The sequence below is a fragment of the Cynocephalus volans genome, chromosome 10 (genome assembly GCF_027409185.1).
Source record: "Cynocephalus volans isolate mCynVol1 chromosome 10, mCynVol1.pri, whole genome shotgun sequence".
Classification (NCBI taxonomy): Eukaryota; Metazoa; Chordata; class Mammalia; order Dermoptera; family Cynocephalidae; genus Cynocephalus; species Cynocephalus volans.
In genome coordinates, this window is record NC_084469.1 from 124,441,546 (window position 1) to 124,467,173 (window position 25,628).

General features: G+C 35.1%; 1 protein-coding gene across 6 annotated transcripts in view; it reads right to left on the bottom strand.

The window, feature by feature from the left end:
* The window catches only part of CNTNAP4 (contactin associated protein family member 4), a 257,433-nt gene that overhangs the window by 12,248 nt on the left and 219,557 nt on the right, over positions 1-25,628 (bottom strand). For 5 of the 6 annotated variants that reach the window (XM_063110395.1, XM_063110396.1, XM_063110398.1 and 2 more), the window contains 6 exons: positions 20,455-20,625; positions 19,398-19,616; positions 8,056-8,295; positions 6,655-6,879; positions 5,100-5,233; positions 4,171-4,258 (listed from right to left, as the gene is read on the bottom strand). In XM_063110395.1, coding sequence (XP_062966465.1) covers positions 4,171-4,258; positions 5,100-5,233; positions 6,655-6,879; positions 8,056-8,295; positions 19,398-19,616; positions 20,455-20,625 — 1,077 coding nt within the window. The remainder of the gene's footprint in view (positions 1-4,170; positions 4,259-5,099; positions 5,234-6,654; positions 6,880-8,055; positions 8,296-19,397; positions 19,617-20,454; positions 20,626-25,628) is intronic. The other variant, XM_063110399.1, reaches the window with a different exon arrangement.

The window sequence follows — 25,628 nt, forward strand, 5'->3', positions numbered from 1 at the left end:
TGATGCATGTTTTGCAAATATTTTCTCCCACTCTGCTGGTTATCTTTTCACTCTGTTGATTGTTTCTTTTGCTGTACAGAAGCTTTTTAGTTTGAAATAATCCCATTTGTTTATTTTACCTTTAGTTGCCTATGCTTTGGGGGTCCTATTCATGAAGTCTGTACCCCACTCCTACTTCCTGGAGTGTTTCCCCTATGTTTTCTTTAAAGAGTTTTATTGTTTCAGGATACATATTTAATTCTTTAGTCCATTTTGAGTTGATTTTGGTATATGGTGAGAGCCATACCTCTCACCAGAAAACTATTCTAATGTATAAAAGAATCCAGGCATAGAACTCGGAGCTTAATTTTACAGTGAATTACTAAAGTAAAAAACAAATGTAATGTAGTCTACTGATTATGGGGAGATCTGAACCTAGATGCTTGACTAAAACTTTGATCTTCACCCCATAGCTCTGAACTATCAATATATTATTATCTAAAGTTATTGAGTCCTTCCATATTTTAAGTGTAATAGGGAGTTAGAAATGCTTACCATGTCATCAGAGTACAGTTTGATACTGTTTCTGAAAATTCACCCACCTTGTCCAATATCTGCTAGTAATATATGTTAACAGTGTTGGTAGTCCAAAATCATCCTCACAATTCTTCCTAAGTTAAAGAAATGAGTACTAGAGAAAGTCGAGAGAGAAAGCATATCCTTTATTTCTGAGTTTCTATCCAAAAAAGCAGAGGATGGTCATATCCTCAGGTCTTTTGTTGAACATGTAGGCAAATGACAACTCAAAAAACAAAAAAAAAAGTCAGTGTTTATATTCTACTCCCTTATAAAAAACATCCAGAAATTATAAAATGATAAATGCATTTTAATATATCTTAATTTAGAGGGTAATTTGGAACTGTTTTATCTAAATCAGTATTGGAGTACATTATACTCAATTAGATGCATGGAATGTTTTGTTATAATGATTATCTGAGTGCCCCATATAACAAGTTCTGTAAGGGCAGATGTAATATCTACCTTGCTGAGTGGAATTCTTTGTATACCTGGTTGGTGATCACAAGGAATGTGCTAAATTAATAGATGACTCACTAAGGCAAATGGGCTTTAAAAATGTGAAACATATTTGATAAGCCTGGGGCCATGAGAATGTGCTTTAAAGACTTCCAACTAGAGGGAGATTAACTGACTGAGGGTCTCAACTGCCTGGCTCTGAAATCCATCCTCGTGCTTTCACCAAGGCCGTGTTTCCCATGGGCTGTTCCCAGTCAGTGGCTGATCACAGTAGGCATCCTAAGGCTGGCTCATTCCCAGAAAATACGGGACTCTTCCAACAGCTCCCCAATGATTTTTCTAAATCTTTCTTAGACTGCACAGTGGTCTAGGATATTTATCTCTGACTTTCTTTCCTCTTTTCTTCACTCGTAGACAGAGTTGCACGGCCATCTGATGGCTCTGCCAGCCTTACCCAGCTCCTTCCCTGTTTTCTCTTACACAGGTATTCCCTTAATAACATTGTCACATGTTTGATCCTGCCCTGGCAGCTGTTTCTCGGAGGACTAACACAATAAGCAACTTCAAGACCTGAGCAATCTTTTCAGAAAATTAATAGCTTCACTTTTCAACCACCTTATTGATCTATTTTAGTATAAATTAGTATGCTATGTTAAAATATAATAATATACTATATAATATTTTGCTATAAATTCATATACCACACAAAATTTGACCAAAAATTATTGGTGTCTTTTGAATTACAAATGGTTAATCCTCATTCAAGATCCAGACCTTACGCACACACTAAACAAATTATCACTTATACTTTTAGGAGAATAAGTGGATTCAGACTATAAAGTTTATTGCTCAGTAGCATGAGTGATAGGCATTTGATAATGTGAAACTCTTGAATAAAAACATAACATCTTTAATTCCAAACCAATCTCCCATATTTATTTACAAAAAGAGAAACAAATATTTACATATTGAAAGTTATTCTATTGTTTGTTTAATACAATCTTCCTCATAGGATACAAATCAGTTTTCCAATTATTTTCCAATATGCATGACATATTTCTACTCACGAAAAATATTTTCATCAGTAACTCTGGCATTAAATTTGAAGATAAAAATATGATTTTATCAATATTATCCATAATTGTTAGAATTATTTATCTCATATTATACATTTTTAGGCATATACCTTATCTCACACCCTGCTAGACTAAGGAGACCTTGAGAACAGGATTTATTCTATTTTTTTTTTTTTTAGTTAATATCTGCCATGGTTTGTGGTATAATACCTTGCACAGAAAACCTGCTTAATTAACATGTCTTCTTGATATCTGTGAATGCAATATCAGTCCCTGGCGTGTACTATACTAATGTAGAGTTTGCCACTGGACTCCTCTGATACTATCAGCTGCACGTACTTTTAACTGTGTGAATAACAATAGTTACGTGCAAAGGTAGGCTTACGGAATGAAAGAATAGGGGGCAGAGTCTTCTGTGAGCCTGATGTCCAGCAGAGATTTCCAGGCAGACTGTCTGACTGCAGAGGACCAAGCTCCACCCTCTGGTCCCTTCATCTCTGCCACAGGCTGGGGCTCTCTGAGGCTTTCATCCCGTCCAGAGCCACCTACACCCTGACCTCCCCCAAGGCTGGGAGCCACAGGGGAGTGGCTGGGCCCTGTAGTTAAGACAGTTGGGGTTTTGTTGCTGCTGCTTGTTTGTCTCTTTAGATTTTTTACATTCTCTTTGGCTTCCTATGCTATTCCATAGTTATAAATGGAATAAAACTCTCTAGAATTACAGACAAAAATGATGTCCAGAAACACCTTAGTTTCATATCCAAAGGTAAATAGCCAATTCATAGAAATCAGTGTCCTTACCTCTGCAGTGGCCTGAAATAACTATAAATATTTCCCAATACCAAATATGAAATAACTAAATATACATAGTTTCTCTTCTGTCTTTAACTGAGAGTCTAGCCAATGTTTCTACACATTTGAAGTTTAACCTAAAACTAATAATCAACTGCACAGACTTAGAGTGTGTATTGTCTTACTTGTTAATGAAACATCAGGGGCCGGGATCTGAATGAACTTTAAAGCTATAAACTAAAGTAAAATCACCATTTCATGCCAAATGTGTTATTGATCATATATGCATCTTTAGAGAAAATGATACAAATGTCAGTCTTAAATAGCTGAATTTATATAATTAACACTGTGAGACTTGGAATTTTTCAGTTAAGCTTCCACATACTTAAGTAGTACTTTACACGTATTTTTTATGTCCACTATAGAATACTGGAAGAACATTGCAATTCACAATATTTCCCAGTTTAGAGAATAAGAACACATAATCTCGGTGCTCATAATATCTGAAAGTCTATAAATATTTATAAACTTAACTATTAACCTTCTCAAGGGCCAATATTTTGATCACTTGTCCATGGGTTTAATCAAACATTCTCAAAATTCTGAGATTATGTACAGGAAATATAAGAAATGATTAATCGAGATACAAATAACTGAAAAGGTCAAAAAATGAAAGATTCCATTTACTATCTTGGACAAAATATTTCAGGTTAGTGTCAAATATCATACCAGGAATAAAAACCAAACTACAAGAAGCCCCACCGCCACCACCAAATAATGTGAAATATCAATCCACTTTATAACTTATTTATAAGCAAAAAGAAAATCTCTTTTAAAATTTACTCTCCTGTTTTCATTTAGTCCTTGTCGGCAAGTATAAGAAAATGCAGACATAGTTTGATGTTAAAATAGCAATAGTATGTTTCTACTTCAGTGTTATTATCAGAAGTAATTGATGGAAATGCATAAGAATTATAAGGCATTTAGACTGAGTAATTGATGGAAATGAATAAGATTATAAGGCATTTAGACTGAGTTTGAACACGTGTGGCTGGCAACTATAGCATCACAATAAAGCAAATAGAATCCAAGTTACAGCCTAAACTATAAGCCCCTACTCATGATTACATGTGCCTCCACATTGACTATCACTCATTTCATAATTAAAATAAGGCAAGAGATTTCTTTTGGTGTGATGAATTGTATGTGTGTGTGTGTGTATTTTTAATATGACTCTTCTGATCTATGTTTATATCTTGCGATTAGGGGAAAGGTTGTTTCTCTTACTTACCTGAAATCCTTCCCAGTACCAAAGATTTGACTGCACTGAATTCTGTGCCTGATGACAGGTAGACTTGTCTCCTTGTATTCTCATCAATCTACAAAGTTGTTATATGAGATACAAACATCCAAATGGATGCCATTTGGTTGAGAAGACAGGGAGCAAAAAAAAGACAAAAGAAAGTGATAAAATAAGCAATTGTTAATATGGCCCCAAAGGTTTAGAAAAAAAAAATGTTTTAAGACTTAGCCACTTAAAAAGTTACATACTATTTTCTAAACTATTTCTTTACTACCCTCAGATATAATAACTTCACCTCACCTTCCATTCCCTTATATTGCTTTATTTTTCTGCTCTGTATAAGGAATCCAAAATTGGTAAAGCCAACAAAAAGAAATGAGTTATTTTTCACCTCAACACTTTTACTTAGCTTGATATTTGTACTTAAGTCAAGCAGCTAAGAAATTTTCTTTTAGGTAGAGCACTGAAATAGTGCTTTCCTTCAAAAGCTGGTAGAATGAATAATTCCATTTTCTCTGCTGTGATTCACATCATTTTAAAAAATTTATTCTGGTATTGCAATCATTATTTTCTGTGTTTATTATTGCTACATTCATACCCATCTGAAATAAACTGGTTTTATTGGAATAGCAATGGTCCTACCAGTAGCACACTGTGATAAACTGGACATTGTTTTCCTACCAAGCAGAGTAAAACAAATGAGGAAAAACTAGCATTGTTAACTCTTAGATATTAATAACATATTGGACAGAATCTTATTGCTTTAAAAAACCTAACCATATCTGATGACCTGTTGATGAGCTGTAGAAGACCACTGAAAGGAGTTTATTCTATTTATTATTATATTTCTGCAACAGGTCCTTTGTGCTGGGGAGGCATCATGGCAACCATTGCTACTGTTGAATTTACTGTGTTACCTCAACAAAGACCACTCCATCTTCTCTGTCAATCTTTATGTGGTGAAGGTGCCCATCAGCCATATTTTTAAAATCAACGTTAACAACATCAGGTTCTCGATATCTATTTAGCTTGTACCTGATCTGCAAACTTCCTAAAGTAGGGGAAAAAGTTATATTTTCAGTAAAAATTGTATTTTAAGAATGATTTATAAAAACTCAGTCTTTTTGTTGTGATTAATTCATTTCTGGGGGGAAATTCACAATAGTTCATTTGGATGTAGCCTCTAATTGTAATTCCTGGAAGTCAGTTTCTAAGTGAAGTTGTCATATTTTCAAAATCAAAACCAAGCATATTGCCCATAACTAGTCTCTTTCCTTCAAATCCTTAATTTTCTTTCCTAAAAGTCAACTCTGAGATTAAGAATATGCAAAAATCTCTGCACTAGCCTCTAACACAAAAAGGAGAACTAAGACTAAGAATATCTGAAGTGCCAAACTATTGTGAAATATTGAAATAATGTTGTTTCTATGATCATTTCTTTCTAAAAAATATATCTCAAACTCTTGAAATACAATTCTTCAATGGAATTATTGTAAGCTAATGGAGTTTTACTAAAGATGAGAAATATTTTTAAGTGGTCATGGTCATAGACATTGGAATAGAATTAGAGTGAAATGAATGGTTTTAATACAAACTTACAGTTAGAATTACTGCTACTCCCTTAATTGCCTGCAGAGATGTCAATTCATTTGTTTCACAGGATACTTCCAATTTAACAAAACAATGTTCTAATTTATAGATAAGTTTCAAGCTCAAAATGTACAGAGAGGGTAAATATATTTATTAAACAAACTACTTTTATTTTGATGGTCAGTGACCTAGGCCCATATTTGATTTAGTTGAAATAATGCATTCACATTTGTATGTTTGTTTGTTTTTCTCACCCAGAGAATTTATTTCTAAATTTCTTTATCTTTAATCCAGATATAGGGAGGAGAAAGACAGCAGTAAGTGGTTTTCTGTGACCAGGTTTCTGTAGCAAACACATTGTCTAATCTGAATGGATATACCAGTATTCCCCATGATTATTTTATTGCTTGAAATCAGAACTGACAAGTCATCCTGTGAAATTTTGTTATACATAATGCTGGTTTATTAACACTCTCTCAATACTTCTTTACTTTGATTTAAAGAAAATATTTCTTTTCTTTATGCAGTGAGGCATCTTTTTTCAAAATGAACCTCAAAACTGATATTGATATTCATACGAAATAGCAAAGAGCCTCTAGCAATAATAAAATGCAATAAATATTTTGCATAAATTAAAATTTCACATTGCATATATGAAATTATCAAAATTACAAAGAGATAAAGGCATCTTCATTGTTTTAAATAATTCTTTTAGACTAAATTCATAGGATAGTACTAAAAAAACAAGATAATACAAAAATCAGGCAGGTTTTTTTTCTCTCTTGCTTGTAGCTTGAGAAGCAAGAACATAAGAATGATTCACATTATTACTGCCCTAATGTTCTAATTCAATTTTCTCTCTCTCGTCTGAAAAGCACTCACCATTTTTGGCAATGATAACTGAAAGGTATTCTTTATAAAAGGAGCTTGTATAAAGCAGTAAGCTTGGTGTTCGTGTTGTTCTGAAGCTAAATTTGATCATTTCTCTGCTCATCTTCTTATCACCATGAAATGAAGCAGCCTGGGAGCTGGAGTTTTTACTTAAGGAATAATTTTCTTGAAAATTGTAAATCACGGATGAACCAGATCCAAAATATGCAGAAATCTCTGAAATGACACGCACAATTTATATTAAAGAATTTAAGTATAAGGATCTTGTTTCCGTTGTATTAACTGATATCTTCTTTATAAATAATGAATTGCACAGATATAAGCAGCAGCCTTAACCTAGAACTGAATAACAGAGTAAATTAGTAGAGCTTTCATAATGACCCTTGAAATGACTTTGTGTTAGAATAACAGATAATTAATTCACTAATATAACTTACATTTTCTTATGAAGAAGTGGTGTTATTTCTAGCTTTAAATATAAAAAGCCTCCCAGAACGGTACCAGCAGTGTGTGATTATTATCACAAGTTGGTTTTTAAATTATAGCTTATTCCTGACAAAAGCAGATAACTTGAAAAGTACATTTTTGCCAACTCTTCATTAACTGATCCCAATACTTCCTTTGAAAATCAGGAATTGATTTAATTTGGAGCCAATTTTTGTTAGCCTCCTTCAGTTAAAGGTTCAGTAACCCAGAGACACTTAAATAAAGTAATTGGATTTATAGCGGATGCCAGTTTTTTATGAGAAACTATCAAAGTATAATACATGTTTGTATATCAGAGGAGTCTTTTCAGAACACTAAATACAACACTTTCCGTTTTCCATGACATAGACCAGTGAATAAGAAAAGCTAAAAAATATTCTGCTATTTTATTTCACTAGCAGAAATTGAGCATACTATACTGTAAAGCATCTGAGTGTTTCTTTTTTTGTTATGCATCAATATTTACTGGAAAAGTTATTTATACTGCTGGCCAAAATATTTGTTTGGCAAAAAAACCAAACAACCAAACAAAAATAATGCTTTATAAACCCCCTTGAATTGCTGAACCTCTTTATCAAAAATAACAACAATGCTTTTAATGATTTTAACATAGAGAACTGCCCCGTGGACAGGTTGTTGACAGCCATATTATTTAACATCCTCAACATTAGAGAGAAGAAAGGAGATTGAGCAGCTAACACTTTACGACACCTAGAGGCAACTATTAGTAGATTATTAGGAAAAGACACTACTTTTTCAAGAATTGAATCAACTAAAGATTAAATATTTTGCAAAATAAATTCAGCAATGGAAATACTTTTGTTTCAAATAGCTACACAGAAAAGAACTGCCAGAAGTTTTATGTGAGTTTTCCTGTTACTCACATGTATTCCATGCCATACTTACCATGCGAGCAGAATGGCCCTGTGTATGCAGAGAAAGTGCAGTCACAAGAGATCCCACTGGGCTTTTCTCTGCATTTCCCTCCATTGAGACATAACTTTCCATAGCTTCTGCAATGTCCCCTACAACCTGGCTCCACTCCTGGAGTCACCTGGGCTCTTTCTTCCAAATCCAGGGCCATCCCATTCAATTGCAGAGACCGAATGCAGCCCAGAAAGCCTCTCTGTCTGGTGGCCGTTCCACCTAAAAGGGAAATACTGCAAATGGAAACATGTTCCTAGGTGTTTTATTCAGGATTTAAAGACCAAACAAAACTGAGAGGCCTTACAGAGAATAGCAAAAACTGGATGAATAAATATAATTTGGAAAACACAATTTGTGACCAAATATAGACTACAAAAAGATAAAACAGTAATTCAATTTTTTTAAAGTTGAATTTGTTACATATTTGTTTTCTGAAAAAGATTAATTCAGCTTTAAATTGGAGAGGCTTTTTTCCCCCCTGTCTTTATTTCAAGAAAGAAAATAAAGGCCATATCTTACTTTCATTCCAAATAACAGTGATATATACTGCTATTGTTATGTAGAAACTATTTTTTTCCCCGTTTTAAATAAGCATGTATTGGTGAGGAAGTGCAGTTTGTCCATCATATTAAAACCTGATTCTGATGCTGGTACAGTTCTAACTTCACAAGAATTATGAAGAGGTTCTTGTGTTCTTCTAACTCGAGCATGCACTGACAGGGTCTTTCAGTTCTTATCCATTCATCAAAAAGATAATTGAGTATCAGGTTATTTATTTTTGTCTGGCATATATCCCAGGGATTTTTCTTATAAAGATTGGTCCAGTAGTAATTTCTTTATGCTTGGAAAGATCTTCAACAAAATTGGAAAGGGAGATTGATGAAGAAACAAGTGATGGAACGTTTATTGAATATATGACCATATGTATTTATAAAGTCACTCTTGCAGAGGTCTACAATATTTGAACCTAAGGCACAGGTTCTCCAACTTTAAGGGATACAGGTATCACATGGTGGGCTTCTTAAAAATAGAGACTCAGTGGCTCACTCCAAGAAATACTGATTTTGTGATCCAAAAATAGGCATGTGAATCTAAACAGTCAATAAGCCTCGCAGGTGATCCTTATTCAGAAGATCATCTAACCATCATTTTATAAGCACTATCCTGATAGGAATGTCAGCCCCAGGTGGACTTACACATCAATTTGTGGCCAGGAATACCATAAATTAGTGCTCAGAATTTGAAGGTCGAAAATAATATTCTAGTCTAAATAATCTGGACAGAATTATTTAGTGACTCTCTAAAAAGAGAGAGTCACTGGGCCTCTAAAAAAAAATTCCATTTTAAACAGATGATGCTGTCTCACCATGAGAAGCTTGTACATTAGCCATTTCTAGAACACATTCATATCTTTCTCTTCCAACTCATTTAGCTAGCTCCTAATCTAGCCTTAATTACTTAGGATCTTCTCATCTTCAGAGATTAAACAGCTTTTTATTTTCCCAGAGCCAAAAATGTGCCATAAAGACCCTAAATAAGCAGGGTCATCATCTACCAGGCTTTGCATTTTACTAATTTACTTTGTATCAGTGTCATTAAAATACACATTCAACAAAGGCTACTTAAATCACTGCTATGTATCTCCAGCACATAGAACAGTGCCAGACACATAACAGCTGTGCAACAACTATTTCATTCATTCATTAAACCACATTATAGCCTAGAAGTGGAAGATAGGGGCTGAGCGCTTCAAGGGTTGAAGAAGGGAACACCTGCCCCACAGGGATGTTTGGGTCCATGAAGCTGAGAACAATGATCAAACTCAATGAAAATTTCTGAATAAATTGATTACATATTTGTGAATAATGAAATACCATGAAGAGGAAAGAATTCTAGAGAATTTTGTACTCATGCACACTATTTAGAATTCAGATTCACAGACATAATGGTCTCTGTCCAAATTGCTATATTTAAATTTTTGTATTCAGATCACTCTGTTCACATAATTTGTGACTCTTCAATGAAGAAGACAGAGATATTCAGGGTGTGCATCATATTTTCTATTTATAAATGCAGAGGTACTTTGGTGTAGAGTCAGGCATATTCCAATTTCAGCGTTTGTGGGCATGGCAGGGAAGGAGTTGACTTCATCCCTGAGTTTCAGAACAGCTGGCAATTTTCTTCTTTAATTCCTCCTGCAGTTACTCAGTCTCCTGCCATTCTTGAAGTCTCTCATTCTCACTCTCAGGACTCCTCTCTTTTTCTTTTCTACATCAGAGCTTCCACTCACCTTAGCTTCACACCCCCCTCTTCTCCCATCTGCTAACTCAACTCAGTGAGTGCCTTTGGCATCCTTTCTGTTGCTTTCTCTAGATAAGGCAGCCTGCAGTCTTGGTTTTAGTTTTGGCACAGAAACTTTCTGCAGGGGGCCAGGTGCTATGAAGTCTGGATTAGAGGTTTACTCCTGCTGTATTTCATTTACTTCATGTCGTATTACCTCAACTCATGGTAAATAGTCTATAGCATACAATAACATTAAATCACTTTGTTATGCATTTTCTGCTTTGAAATATCTACAGTTTCTCTAATTCAGGGGTTTATCTGTCAGTAACATAATAGCTAAATAACTTGGGGTCCAACAACTGAATATAGTCCATTTAGTTTATTTTGAATGATGAGGAACTAGAGGCACAGAGAAATTCAGGGATTGGCCCATGTGTGCAGCTAAGAAAATATTTGAATGAACACATTTATTTAGAGGCAGAGGTAGATCAGAACCCACAAGTAGCCTTTCATTCCAAGGGAGCCTCTTATTTTCGCCACACAACAGTATGTTCAGAGAAGAAAACTTCCATTATCTTCTATACCTCAGATTATCCTTGGTTTCAATAGCATTTCAGTTCTCCAAGCTTTATTTAGTAGCTCTTTGCCAGGCGCTGTGTCTGACACTGAAGTACAAAATTATATGCAATTGATCTCACTGTCAGAGAGCTCTGCTGTGGTTTGAATGTCCCCCCCAAGCTCATGTTGGAACTTAACCACCAATATGGTGGTAGAAGGTGGGACCTTCAAGCGGTGATTGGATCGCAAGTACTGTACCCTAGTAAATAGATTAATCCATTAATGAAGTAATACATAATCATGGGTACGGACTGGTGGCTTTATAAGGAGCACATGAGGGAGCTCTTGCCAGTTTCTGACCATGGGATACCCTGTGTTGCCACCGGACCCTATAGAGAGTTCCCACCAAGAGGAAGGCCCGCACCAGGTGTGTTCCCTGGACCATGGATTCTCCAGCCTTCAAAACTGTAAGAAATAAATTTCATTTCTTTATAAATTATACAGTTTTAGGTATCCTGTTATAAGCAACAGAAAACAGACTAATATAAGCTCATAGTCTAGTAATAGATTTAGACAGGGAAACACGAAATTTCCACAGGGTGTCAATGGTAGAAATAGATATAAGGTAGACAGAGGAAGGTCAGAGGGTGGGGTTATTGGCAAGAAAAAATAAATTTGTATATATGTGTGAAATATATGCTTAAATAGTATTTGTAATAGAGAGAAGAAAGCTAACATCCCATTTTGTATATAGGGCTTCTTATTCTGTCCTTTTAGAGTTGTTTATCTAACAAATAGTTTTGAACTACATACTTAAAATATCAGAAAACATAATGTCCAATTAGACATAAACAGTTGTGCCATACACATATTGAAGATTTTTACTTAACCATTAGGTTTCAAGTTAATAACTTTTTATTGTCGGATGCAACTATTCTGAAAACTATGGCAAATATAAACAAGATCGGGCTCGAAAGCATAATTAAAGATTTCAATGCCTTTTCAGGGTTAGAGTATACCCAGTTAAAATGAGTTGCAGTTCGATTAATTGATTCTGGATGTTTTACTGAGCTATTATGTTTGGAACTGTCTTCTCATTAATCTTCTGTCAATCTACCTGCTGGGCTCTATCAGATATAATGAATTCCGAAACTTCCCAAACACTGAGTGTCTTGTGAAACAAGTGCCTAAACGTTCTATGTGATTGAATACACCTAAATCTGTCCACTCACGCAACAGTATTAAGGTCCTGCACCTGCATAACCAGGTAGGTGCTGAATGGACACTCAGCCTTTGTTGGCCCAGTTCTTTCATCACGTTCATCACTCTCAGAAGTTACTCGAAGTGACAGATGTTATTGTCAGAGTAGGAGCTGGCTCTTTCCTGCACCAATGTTCCACTCCTTCTGTGGCAGGAAGACCTTTGAGATTCAACTTTAATTTTTCAGTGGCAAATTATTCATGTGCTGTGCTTGAATATTATTGAGGATTAATTGGGAACAGCGGCATAATCTGCCCAGGGGCCTTGGAGAAAAAAGGAAATCAAGATCCACACACTCCTCTTTCAAATTCAAAGTTATGGAAATTTGTCAGGCAGAGTACAGGGCCTCTCCCTGACCTTGGCATTGTGGCAAAGACAGATGGGTAAGGCCCCAAGCACAAACCAACTTGGGACGGGAAAGTGACAGGGCATGCGGGCTGACCCTAGGACCAAGTCAGGAGACTGAAGGGAAAAAGTGGTCTGTACATCCCGAGTTAAATCCTGAGTCCTGTCCCTACTCAGGCCTCCTGGAAGAAGACTTAGCCTTGCAGAAATGGCAGTGTTAGTTAATGCAGAAGGCTGTGAGACTGAAAGCCTGGCTAAAATTTTGCCATACCCTGTTCTTCACTAAACAAAGTCCTGGAACCGGGGGAAGAGAAGGACTGTTCTCCCCTGTGTTCAAAGAACTATTACGGTTGAAAGAGGCAACACTGTCATAGGCGGAAAATTCAGTCACTTTCCCTTAAACCAAACTTGGTGGCAAAAACATGCCTTAGTGGTAGCAGCAGCAGAGAAGATGCATCTGTTCCGACTTCTCACATGTTGAGGCCAAAGCAGCTCTCTGGCTTGAACATTCTAGTTCTATTTTAAAGAAATGAACTGCTGGCAGTATTACCTATATTCTCTAGTCTAGAGATACCATCTGAATTCAGACTCCAGTCAATGGTCACTACGATTTATCCCACTGGACACGGAAAAGTACACTGGGGGTTTCTGAGGTCAATCATGAAAAAGACACCTCAAGGAGAGGAGAAGAACATAATTAAAATAAATGATATTATTGCCTTAAAGAGAAATGTGGCCTTTATTCCACTAATTTGGTGATGGGAGAACACATTTACTACAAAATAAAATTAGACTGAAAGAAAAATTATTCAAACATAAGGCTATTTGACATTCTCTTCCTACAACTATATTGTAGCATATCAAAAAAATGAAAATAAATAAATGAAGAAAAATTTGGAATACATTTAAGAACTTCTGTTCATCAAAAGACACCATTAACAATATGAAAACACAATCAATTCACACAGGGGTAGAAGATATCTGTAATAAATTTATACAACTAGGAATCATCCAAAATACATAAAGAATTCTTACAAACGTATTTTTTTAAAAAAGAAGATAACCTTGTAGAAAATGGGCAACACTGGAAAAGCCACTTCATAAAGGAGGATATCCAGTAGATATCCCGTCAATAGAGATAATGACAGTATTTCCCAGGACATAGCGTATGCACATCCTGTGACCCAGCAATTCTACTCCTGAGTATACACCAGACAGAAACACAAGCATATATTCACCAAAAAACCAGTACAAGGATATATTTGTAAAACCCAATCCTTGAAACTACCCAAATGCCCATTCACAGGAAATAAATACACCTTTGTACTTATACTGCCAGTTTCCCAAACCGTCCCAGGTGACACCAACGTGCAGCTTAGATTGGTAACGATGGCCTCAGGCCTTCACTAAGCTTTAGTTTAACCTTTGTGTATGGTTTTGAGAAATGGTTCATTCTAGATACATGATACATATTTGTAGATTGGATGCAATTCAGAAGCAACACAAATGACTTCTGACTATGTCAGGGGTTGTTACTTCACCTTCAGATTCTAGTCACAAAGTATTGAAATGAAGTTTGGCCTATTTAAAAAGCTGTCAGTAAAAGAATTTAGACTGGAAACAAAAATTGCAGAGCTGGTTGAGTGAAAATCAATTCAAGGCTAATTTAAGAAGCTTCTAGGAAAAATGCTGAGTTTACAAACCAAAATAGAAAATGACCACTGTCACATCTCAGCTTAAAAAATGATTCTTTTCTCTCCATCATTTCCGTGGCTGGAGAATGTTTGTGGGCCTCTGATAACAGCCGTGACTCTGGATGCTGAGTTCCCAGTGTTAACAAGGTCAAGGGCATATGTTCAGTTCACCGATTAGCATCATGTCACTAAATTTATTGTTTTTCAAGGTAATGAGGAGCAGCTCTGAATAGGACTATTTAATGTACGTCATAAGTCACATACACACAAAGAACAAAGTGAAAGAATGTGAAAATGATCGTGCCACAATGAAGAACAAAATGAAGAAAGACAGGCTACAAACAAAAGGTGAATCATCATTTTTACTCTGAAAAGCAGTGTGATGTGAAGGTTGGGGTTATTTGGGTGAGGAGATGTTCATTGTTTCTAATCTGTCACATTACATTCATTTTGACACTTCTTGCTTATTCACACGGGGGTTTTTGTTCATTATTTCATTCCGCCTTCACTCTACATGGTGTCCTACAGTTTCGATTAGTTGAAGATAATTCTGATATTTGGAACTGTAAGGATTGTTAAAAGCCTTCTGTTTCCTCTTTCTTGGATACAGGCTAACACTAGTTACATCTCTGAAATTCCAAGTGTCATTTCAATTTGTCATACATAACTGGTGCCCCGCTAGATCACATTTTTTAAAGTGTTTTCTTTTTATTTTTACTGATTTTGCTCAGAAATTAAAGCATTAATTTTGCTTCAGTGTTTTACTCTGAGATGTGAACATGCTTTATGACTGGTTTTTAGTGGAAAGCAATGGAATAAATATATTGGATTCATTCATGCTCCCATTGCAATAGCCACTTCTAAGAGATTGCCGAAAATATTAATCTCAAAAAAATCTAAGGTGAATAAATATGGGATGTTAATAAATATTATCAACATAGACCTGGTCAGTGATATGTAGAATATAATTTAAATTTAAATTAACATATATTGAAATATCTACATTTTATTTGTAGGTAGATGTGTTAAAGATAGTATCTCAAATAAACATATGTTCATGTCATTGAAATTTCCAAAGTTTTTTTTATTTGTAGTATTATAAAATATCTTTATTATTTGAAATACTCTACAATAGTTTTCTGCTAAAGTTGTTTACAACCAAGAAGGTGCATTTTTGGTAAAAGCTACTAAATGATGGGATAGTAAGTAACATAATCTATTTTGGACTCGGACTAACTCAGTCATTCAGTTTTGTCTTAAGTTTATAAAGGTTGTGTTTCCACGGAATTAAAAATATTATTATTATTATTATCAGTTTCTGGATTTAAAACATTGTTATTCAAAGAATAAGTTCATGCTGGAAACTACAGACTCACTTTCCACAACCACATTTACTTCATTCATTTGTCTTGACGCCCAAAACAAGTGGTAGTCATTATGCACACTTGAAAATACTGATTAGCCATAATTATTTTTAAGATGGACGGATGAACTACAAATTAAACTCTTGAACTTGTAAGTAAGGGGAGTTAAATTACCCTTTAAAATTTTAACCAGAAAATCAATTATATTGGATTAAAGCAGAGATATCCAGTCACCCATGGAGACACTGGCTTCAAGAGAACAATATTTCACTCTAACATATTTTGCAGTATCAGTATGGGAGGAAATGGTTCCCAAAAGAAGGGTCCTTCTAGATATGACATGTGCTGGAACAGAACCTATGAACAAAGAAGCTGGATTTCCTGGTGAGAATGCAATCATGGGGCAGGTGGGGTCTCACTGAAGGACGGAAAGGAGGCGAGATGTTTCCCCTGGGCTGTGCAGAAGCCAGAGGCTTTCTGCGGCCTGGCAAGAACAAGGCTTGTAGAACATAATCTGAACTGTGGGGCCAAGGAACAGCTTTACTCACTGCTGCAAATTAGGATAAAGGAAGAAAACATGAAAAGCTAACTTCCAGTGAAATTAAAAACTGGAAAATGATGTGAGGAACCCAGAGACCTACAAAGAAGCATCTTGCCCTCCAGCATGTTATCACGGGTAAGGAGTGAAACACTAACAGCAATAACCAATCCATCAGCAAGTCGTGTGCATCTGCGTGTAAAATATGTCCCCACTTTATATTTCAACATCTCTACTTCAGCCCACACCACCGTTCACTCTCATATGGACCACTCCAACAGTCTGCTTCCCTCTATCCATATTCCTCACAGCAGTAAAAGAGAACTTGGAAAACGTCAATTCAATTATGCCACTCCCCTGCTTCCTTAGAATCAAATCCAAATCCCTCAACATGGCCTTACAAGCTCCAGTACATAAGTCTGACCTGGTATCCCACCATGCTTTCCCTAACACTGATTCTCTTCTGCCACAATGGTTTTTTCCTTGTTCTTTGAATACCTAAAGCTTGTTCCCCCAACTTTGAGCATGATCCCTCAGCCTGGAATTCTCTTCTTGCAGGTGGTCACAGGGTTCTCTCTGCTTCATCTGGCCTCTGCTCAAATGTTAAGGTTCTCAGAGAGGACATCCTACTAGAAATAGAAACCCCCAACCCAAATCACTGTCCAACTCCTTGCTCTGCTTTTTAATTTATAGCATTTATCACCATCCGAAAATGTATATGTATGCATGTGTGTGTGTGCATATGTATGTATGTACGTGTGTATCTATATACATAAATACACCCAAACATATATATGGTCTTATTGTTTTACTTTTTACTTTTTTACTGGCTGTCTCTTGTCACTTCGAAATGTATACACGAAAATGTATATGTATGCATGTGTGTGTGTACATATGTATGTATGTACGTGTGTATCTATATACATAGATACACCCAAACATATATATGGTCTTATTGTTTTACTTTTTACTTTTTTACTGGCTGTCTCTTGTCACTTCCACTAAAGTTTACTTGAGAGTAAAGGCAGAGAACTTTTTGGTCTCAGTAAGTGCTTCATTAAATTAGTTCTAATTACTACCAATGTTTTACTAGTTTTTCACCCACTGTGCTCTAATTCAGTGTAAACTTTTTAATCACAATTTGTCTTTTACTGAGTCTGCCTGCAGGGAGAAAATATCTTCAACTACAAATTTTTTAAAATTCTGATTTGTTTTATAGTAATGTTGCAACTTGATAAATTTTTTTTCTTGTAAGCACTGTTTTATTAACTTGGTTGGGGCCCTTTCCTGAGAGTTTAGTCCACTCTGTGGTAGAGATAAAGAAAAAAGTCCTGTATGGGGCCTTTCCATAGCCAATAATCTGTTCCACTTAAAACTGCAAGTCTTTTTTTTTTTTTTTATGATTCTGCCTCTTAGTATCACCACACTAAATTAGGCCAATTTACTCACAGTCACCTATCAATAAGGATGAAATCATATAAACAGAGGCTATTTGTAGTATATGTCATTTTTTTTTTCAGAGATCTATCTTTCTGACTTTTCTTTTTAATCTTCAATGGCTTTGACTTAAACATCATCAGGATTTCCATATTCAAAACTTTCTAGTAACATGGCCATCCTTAAATCTGGGGATATCAAAGGCCTAACCAATTGCCTCAGTAAATATTAAATCCCTTAGATTCTTATTAATATTATAACACATGATTGCTGGCAAAAGTCTCAAGTCTCTTCCGGAGCAGTTTTCTGATACCATGCTAGTACTCCATTATGACTACCTGAAATCAAATTAAGGCCAGGATTCATATCAGACAAAATACATAGTGACTTCATCTCCATGAAGTTGAAATTCATTCCATGGATGAAAGATAACCTACAGGCAAACTGCAGCATATTGCCTGAAAAAGCCAAGGACTATTTCAGCCCTCTCAATTTCCAAGAATAGTAAGGCTATTTCCAAGCTACTGACAGATTTTAAATTGCCCTTACCTTTTGTTGTGGTCGTCTCTCATTTTTTGTAATTCAAGAAATATCTATGCCAATTTTCTGACTGAGCTTCTAGCATGTTACTAAAAGAAAAGTTATACATTTCTTCCCATATATTCTTTATTATTTTCGTACCCTTAAATAAGTCAGTCTAGTGCTAGCAAGATGATGATTAGATTGTGCCTTACTCACAGAAGCTATTTATTAAATATTTATGGAGTGAAAGAATAAATGATAGAAATGATGAGTACATAAATTCATTAGAAATCATAAATATGTCTTAGTCAGACATGTCTTAAATAAGCTTCATCCTTTGCAGGAAGACGGCTAATAAGATGAGATCGTTCGGCAATGGAAGATATAATGGGAATCTGATGAATTCTGCGCTAAAATATAATTCCTGAAAATGCTTGAAATACAATTTCTGATAGTTCATCATTTATCCTGCTTTATACTGTTGCTATGCCCTTGTTTACATTAAAATATATGAGACATGATCAAGTGAGAGAGAATTCCTTGAACTTCATGGTCCGTAAGTTCTGTAAGGTAATTAGCAAAAATGCAAAATAAAACAAACACATCCAGAAGGATTCCACTGGCAAGTCTACAAATGCCAAGTGAATGAATTCAGGAGATAAAGGAATAACACTTGGATATAAATATTAAGTAAGTGATCAGAAGATATCAGAAGAATGGACAAAATAACGGAAAATAGCAGAGGAACTGGTGACAGTGGCCAAGCCATTGATTCTACACATCATACTCTGCTTTTTCTTTTTTCTTTTAGTTTTTTGCTCTTGGCCTGTTTTTGATGCAGTGTGTGTTGGAGGGAATCACTGGTTGGCACCAGCTGGAATTAGGAGGGTTTCTCCACAATCCTGGGAACAGAGATAAATATTTCCAACCTCATATTAAAAGCACTAATGAAATAAATTAACAAACAAACAAACAATCTGGAACAAATCACGTAATCTGTAATATTAATTATACAGGTATAGAAGTGAGTCAAACACAAATTTGAATCTCATTTATTAGGTGGATTTCTGAAGGCAAGTCAACCCCCAGAACCTGTTATCCCATCTGTAAAACAGGGATAATACCCATTTCATAGGTTGGTTCTGAGGAAGAAATGAAACACCTGGCACAGCCTGGAACACAGCTTCTCAATAAATGCTGGTTTGTTACTGCTGTTTGTTGTTACTCTTCTCATTTTTATAGTCGGCACTATTTTATTTTGGCCCATCTGTGCATTTACATCATGCAATTAAATGACCAATTACTTAAAAGAGAGCTTACCCACAAAGAGTTGACTGTTGAGCTGTAAAAGGACATGTCCATCTGTGGGAGCAGGTTGTGTCTTTGGTGAGAGCTGATCCACTTGAATGGATGCCTCTTTCATGTTCCTTTCAACCCAAACATGGTGCCACTGGTTGTCATTGAAGTGGGTAGGTGACTGCACCGAGATTTCAAAAGGCCCATTCCCCACGTCAAATGAAAAAGTCACTACTATCGGAGCTAGAAATATTAGACATAAAGATTGTTCAAGTGAGTTCACCTGGTGGAGAACTGAGTCTTCAATATACTTAGGAATAGCCCCACAGCATAACAATTCCTCAATATAATGATAATGGTTTGAATTTTATGGAAAGATACAAAAACATCGGTACAGAAACAGGTCTTCCAATGGGGGATGAGACAGTAAAATAAACTTGTATTTTTTGGAAAAAAAAATTCAAAGAAATTCATCCTCTGAGTTCATTTCTCATGTTGATAAAGAGTAAGGAAAGTAAATAGCATCTGCCATTTTATGTAAAAAAATTGTTAAAGCGATTCAAAGTTTATATAATATAAAGTCTATATAATATCAGTCTATGAGTATATTAAAATGACTGGTTGACTTAATTAAATTCTTTTGTAACTAACTAAAAAACTTTTTTTAATTATTAGAATTTAAAACTCTTCTTAAATTGGTTCTAGAGAATACCAATCATTTTCCCAAATTATCAAAGGTTAAATGTTAAATTCTCTTCCTGCAGAAAGGATAATATTGTAGAACTTTTTCTTTTCTTTTTTCTTTTTTTTTTTTTTTTGTCTTTTTCGTGACCAGCACTCAGCCAGTGAGTGCACCGGCCATTCCTATATAGGATCCGAACCCACGGCGGTAGCGTCGCTGCACTCCCAGCGCCGCACTCTCCCAAGTGCGCCACGGGCTCGGCCCTGTAGAACTTTTTCAAAGGGACATAGTGAAAAGATTCAACTGGTAAAGTAGGAACATGAGTATTTTAAAAATTACTTAAAGGATTTACTACTAAATGATAGAATCCCATAGACTTCTCTGGAAAAGGAGACTTACAGCGCAATTCTATCCGAATAAAATCAGTAATCCCCAGGTTCTCTAAAAACACCCCAGATGAAGCTGTTGTCTTAAAAAAGAAAGACACATCAGCACTAAGTTCTCCATGGAAAGTAGGGAAATGTAGATAGGAAGCCTCAGTGTTGAAGAAAGCCGAATTCCAAAATGCTCCTGTTTAAAAAAAAAAGAAAAAAAATTCAAAAAGAAAACAAATTTATGAAATAAAATTAATGACAAATACATTTTCTATTTTAGCATTTTTACTATTAAAATGTTCCTCATTTATACAAACCTACTTTTTAAAAATTAACTATATAGTATAAAAGACATAAGCATATGATGTGAGATTTTACAAGGACTGAAATTTTGGATTCCTTCCAATATAGGAGAGGAATGATCACTACAGAAATGGCGTGAATGTTATATTTTAAGTAAGAGAAATATCCTCAGCCTACACACTATCCTCTGCTGATGTAATATTATAAGGATCTGCCAAACATTGATTAATAAACTTATCTTTTTATAATTTGAAAATGTAAACACCTACATTGTTTTGAATAACAAAAACCCTAAAGAAGGTCACATTGATTTTTGCTCTAACACTTCTAATACACACACTTCAGAGTTGCACTCTTAGCTAACTGTTTCCCTTGATGGGCCTTGTGATTTTCTGAACTGGGATTGGCATTAAAAAGTAAGACACAACTTACTCTGTACTACACTGATACTCTCATGAAAATGCTCTTTTCATTCAAAAGTATCTCTTTGCTGAGAAAAGTGGAGTATAGGAACCATGGGTGAAAAGTCTTCTCAGAAAGTTTACAGTTGCTTAGAATAGACAAAATGTTTAAAAAGTTGGGATATAATGAAGAGAACTAAAAAAAAAATTATGTGGACTGTAAAGTTAATTATATTTGCTGTTCAAATACAACTTATCTTCACTTTCCCATTCTCTTTTTTTTTTATAACTTTCCTTTTGAAAAAATATGGTGAGTCTTACACAGCAGAAAGTGTAGGAAATAAAATATAAATGTAACAGCATGAGCTGACAGCAGTGAAATCCAACGGGATATGTGAGGTTGATGAGAAGCATAATCAGAGAAATGAACTACGCATTGTTGCTGCCTCCAGCAAGTTTTCGGCACATCGAATATAAATATACATCTTTAGTTTAAGCAACTGCCTCTATACACTGGATAAAATTCTCCTATCTAAATTACCTTCCTGGAAGAGAGATATATTGATCCTCCAAAGTTGGAAAACAATAATTTCAAAACAACAGTTCATTATGTTAGCAGAGAACAGGTACCTAGCTAGTTCAAAATCACAAACTTGACACTACATCTACACATTCCTTAGATTTTAATTTATTTTCTATAAATTTTGGATGAAACGGTGCATTACATATTTTATTTTTGTTTTTCTTACAGATCTGATTCAAAAGTCAATTCTTAGCTCGTATACAGACAATTTTAGAGTTGAATTTATTCAGTAGAGAATCTGCTTTGAGGATTCCACCTCCCACCCCCAGTATCAAATGAAATGATACATTATCTGAGTCATATCAAGCCTATGCCTTATGTCCTTTTTATAGCTATTTCTACACTTAGACATTTTGATCTCTAGGAAAAATGCAAGAAAATGCAAAATATCAAGTCAGGGGTAAATACACATTTGTGTTTTTAAAAGTTCTTACCAAATCTATTTTTAGAAGAAATTAGCTGCCTTTTTGTTGAAATTTTATATATAAAAATTAAAATAAAGCTGTAACTTTAAATTATGGAATATTATTTAATCTTACCCTTGTCTGCTTAGAAGGAGAAACATTCAGAATTACTTCAAGGTTTAAAACATATAATATTATTATAAGACAACATTTCATATATTTCATATTATATCACAACTAACTCAATAAAGCATCATAAAAAAAGGCTTCAAGTACTGGTTGAAACAGAGACAATTTTTTGAATTGCTTCTATCTGTACAATGAATGCTTTTATAGAGATAAAAACAATTTATTTAGGTAGCTTAAACACTCTCACATACATAATAATCTCTATTTTACTTAGTTAGCAAATCTTATTTAACAGATTCACAATAGGTAGAAAATGAAGTGAGGACATTTTATTGGATTGAGAAATTGCTGCCAATTCAAAACAATTATAAGGAAAGCAAAGGCCAATTTTTTCATGATTGAATAATGTTACTAGCATGTACTATCTCAGCTCTTTACAGACTGTGCTAAGAAGCACCCAGGAGAATCTGGCTGCCTCAGAGAAAGGAGGCGCCAGCAGGAGGGGGCAGAGCAGAGCTCAGCAGGCATCCTGGCCGAGAAGACAGGAGTCCATGGATAAGGTGACTTAAAATTCCCGAAGCTGCACCAGTAGCAGATGTGAATACAATCATCACGTGCCGTAGGAATTCTAGTCAGGAGAGTAAGATCCCCTTTCCTCATCCCAACAAAAACAAATCATGATGTATTATTCTAATTAATAATTAATAACAATAAAATAATTAATTCATAATTTTTCAATTAAATTCAATAGATGGTACTAGAGATTTGGAAAAATTCCTTCAGAAACACAAACTTTTATCTTTCCAGAATAAAAAATATAGAGAGAACTAGATCCCTATAGTTATATACATAGAAAGAGAAAGATGTATAAGCATTTAATTCTATATGTAATGTAAAAACAAAAAATAAAAGTCATTTAGGAAAATAAACTTAGTATTATGTTAAAATCACGAGTACTTTTTAAAATAATTGCTTTGCTAACCTTGGATTTAAGTCATTAAAAGAATATCCTCTTTAAAATTACAGACTTATAGAGATGGAAAGTAGATTAGTGGTTTTCCAGGGCTGGGCAGATGAGGCAATGGAAGGACACGGTGGGGTTTCTTTTGGAGGTAATGAAAATGTTTTAAAGTTGATTGTAGTAATGGTTATACAATGCCATAAATACACTAAAAGCTATTGAATAGTTCACTTTATATTGGTGAATTGTATGGTATGTGGATTATATCTTAATAAAATTGTTAAAAAAATTGTTTGAAAAATACATTATTTTTTAAGGCAATATGTTTTACTTTTAAAATCAGAATGTATACTAACGCACTAACACCATCTTTCTTAAAATAAGATACAGAAATGCCAAGACAAGAAATAAATTACTAGTCAAATAAATCTTTCTGAATGCTTAAGAATCATAAAAAATTAAGCTGGAAATATGGATTTGTTTAATTAATTTTTTTTATTTTGATATATGGTAGATTTTTCTCATGCAGTTGTAAGAAATAATAGCAAAAGATCTGTGTAGCCTTTACCAAGCTTCTCTCCATGGTAAATGTCCTGCAAAACTACAGTACAAGGTCAAAACCAGGCAACTGACGTTGATGCCATGATGCAGAACATTTCGATCACCACAGTATTCTTCTTGCTTCTCTTGTTTACTATGCCCTCTACCCTCCCTCCCCACCTCCTCTTTAGACCTTTCACAAGATCTAATCAGTTCTCCATTTTTATAATTTTGTCACTTTGGGAATGTTCTACAAATAAAGGGATACAGTATGTAGGACTTTTGAGTTTGGCTCTTTTTTTTTTTCACCCGGAATTACCCTTTGAAGATTCACCTACATTGTCTTGTGTATCAATAGTTCATTCCTTTTTATTGCTGAGTAATAGTCCACGATGTAGATGTACCACAAATTATTTAACCATTCACCTGCTGAAAGATGTTTAGGTTGTTTTCAGTTTTCGGTTATTACAAATAAAGCTTCTATGTTTCTATGAACATTTATATACAAGTTTTTGTGTGAACATGTTTTCAGTTTCCTGGGATAAATGCCCAGGAGTATACTCACTGGGTCACATAAGAGTTGCATGCTTTGTTATTTTTAGAAACTGCTAAACTGTTTTTCAGAGTGGCTGTATCATTGTACATTCCCACTAGCAATGTATGAGTTATCCAGTTTCTCCACATCCTGGAAAAACTATTTTCTTTTCTTTTTTTAACTTTGGCTATTCAAAAAGTTATGTAGTGATATCTCATTGTGGTTCACCCCACATACACACAATTTATTTATTTATTTATTTTAAATGTTTTGTTTTGTTTTTATTGGTTACGAATATTCATGGAGTACAAAGCAAATTGTCACCACTCATGCCTAAGATGTGATGGCCAGATCCATACGCCATTACCATTGTGGTTTAGATATGCATTTACTTAGTAGTTAATGACGTTGAGTACCTTTTCATGTGATTATCTGCCATCCATACACTTACTTTAGTGAAGCCTCTCTTCGTGGCTTTTGCCCATTGTGTTAGTCATCTTGGGTTGCCACAGAAAAATACCATATGCTGGGCAGCTTAAAAAACAGACATTTAGGACTGACCCCGTGGCTCACTCGGGAGAGTGCAGCGCTGGGAGTGCAGCAGCGCTCCTGCCGCGGGTTCGTATCCTATATAGGGATGGCCGATGCGCTCACTGGCTGAGCGCAGTGCGGACGACACCAAGCCAAGTGTTGCGATCCCCTTACCGGTCACAAAAAAGAAAAAAAAAAAAAAACAGACATTTATATTCTCACAGTTCTGGATGCTCAAAGTACAAGATCAGAGTCCTGGCAGGGCTGGTTTCTTGTGTGACCTTTCTTCCTGGCTTGCAGATGGCTCCCTTCTTGCTGTGGCCTTACATGGTCTTTCTTCTGTGCAAGGTCTTTCTCTGGTGTCTCCTCCTCTTCTTATAAGGACACTTGTCCTATCAGGCCCCACCTTCAGGACCTCCTTTAACTTTAATTATCTCCTTAAAGGACTTATTTTCAAATACAGTCACATTGGAGTTAAGGCTTCAACATACGAATTTTGGGGAAAACAATTAGTTTGTAACAAACATATTTTAATTGGGTCGTTTCATCCTGAAACTATAAAACTCTTAAAAGAAAACATAGGGGAAACACTTCAGGACATAGGACTGGGCATAGACTTTATGAATATGACCCCAAAAGCACAGGCAACAAAAGGAAAAATAAACAGGATTATATCAAACTAAAAAGCTTCTGCACAGAAAAAGAAACAATTAACAGAGCAAAAAGACAACCAACAGAGTAGGAGAAGATATATGCAAAATATGTATCTGACGAACAATTAACAACCAGAATACACAAGGTGCTCAAACAAC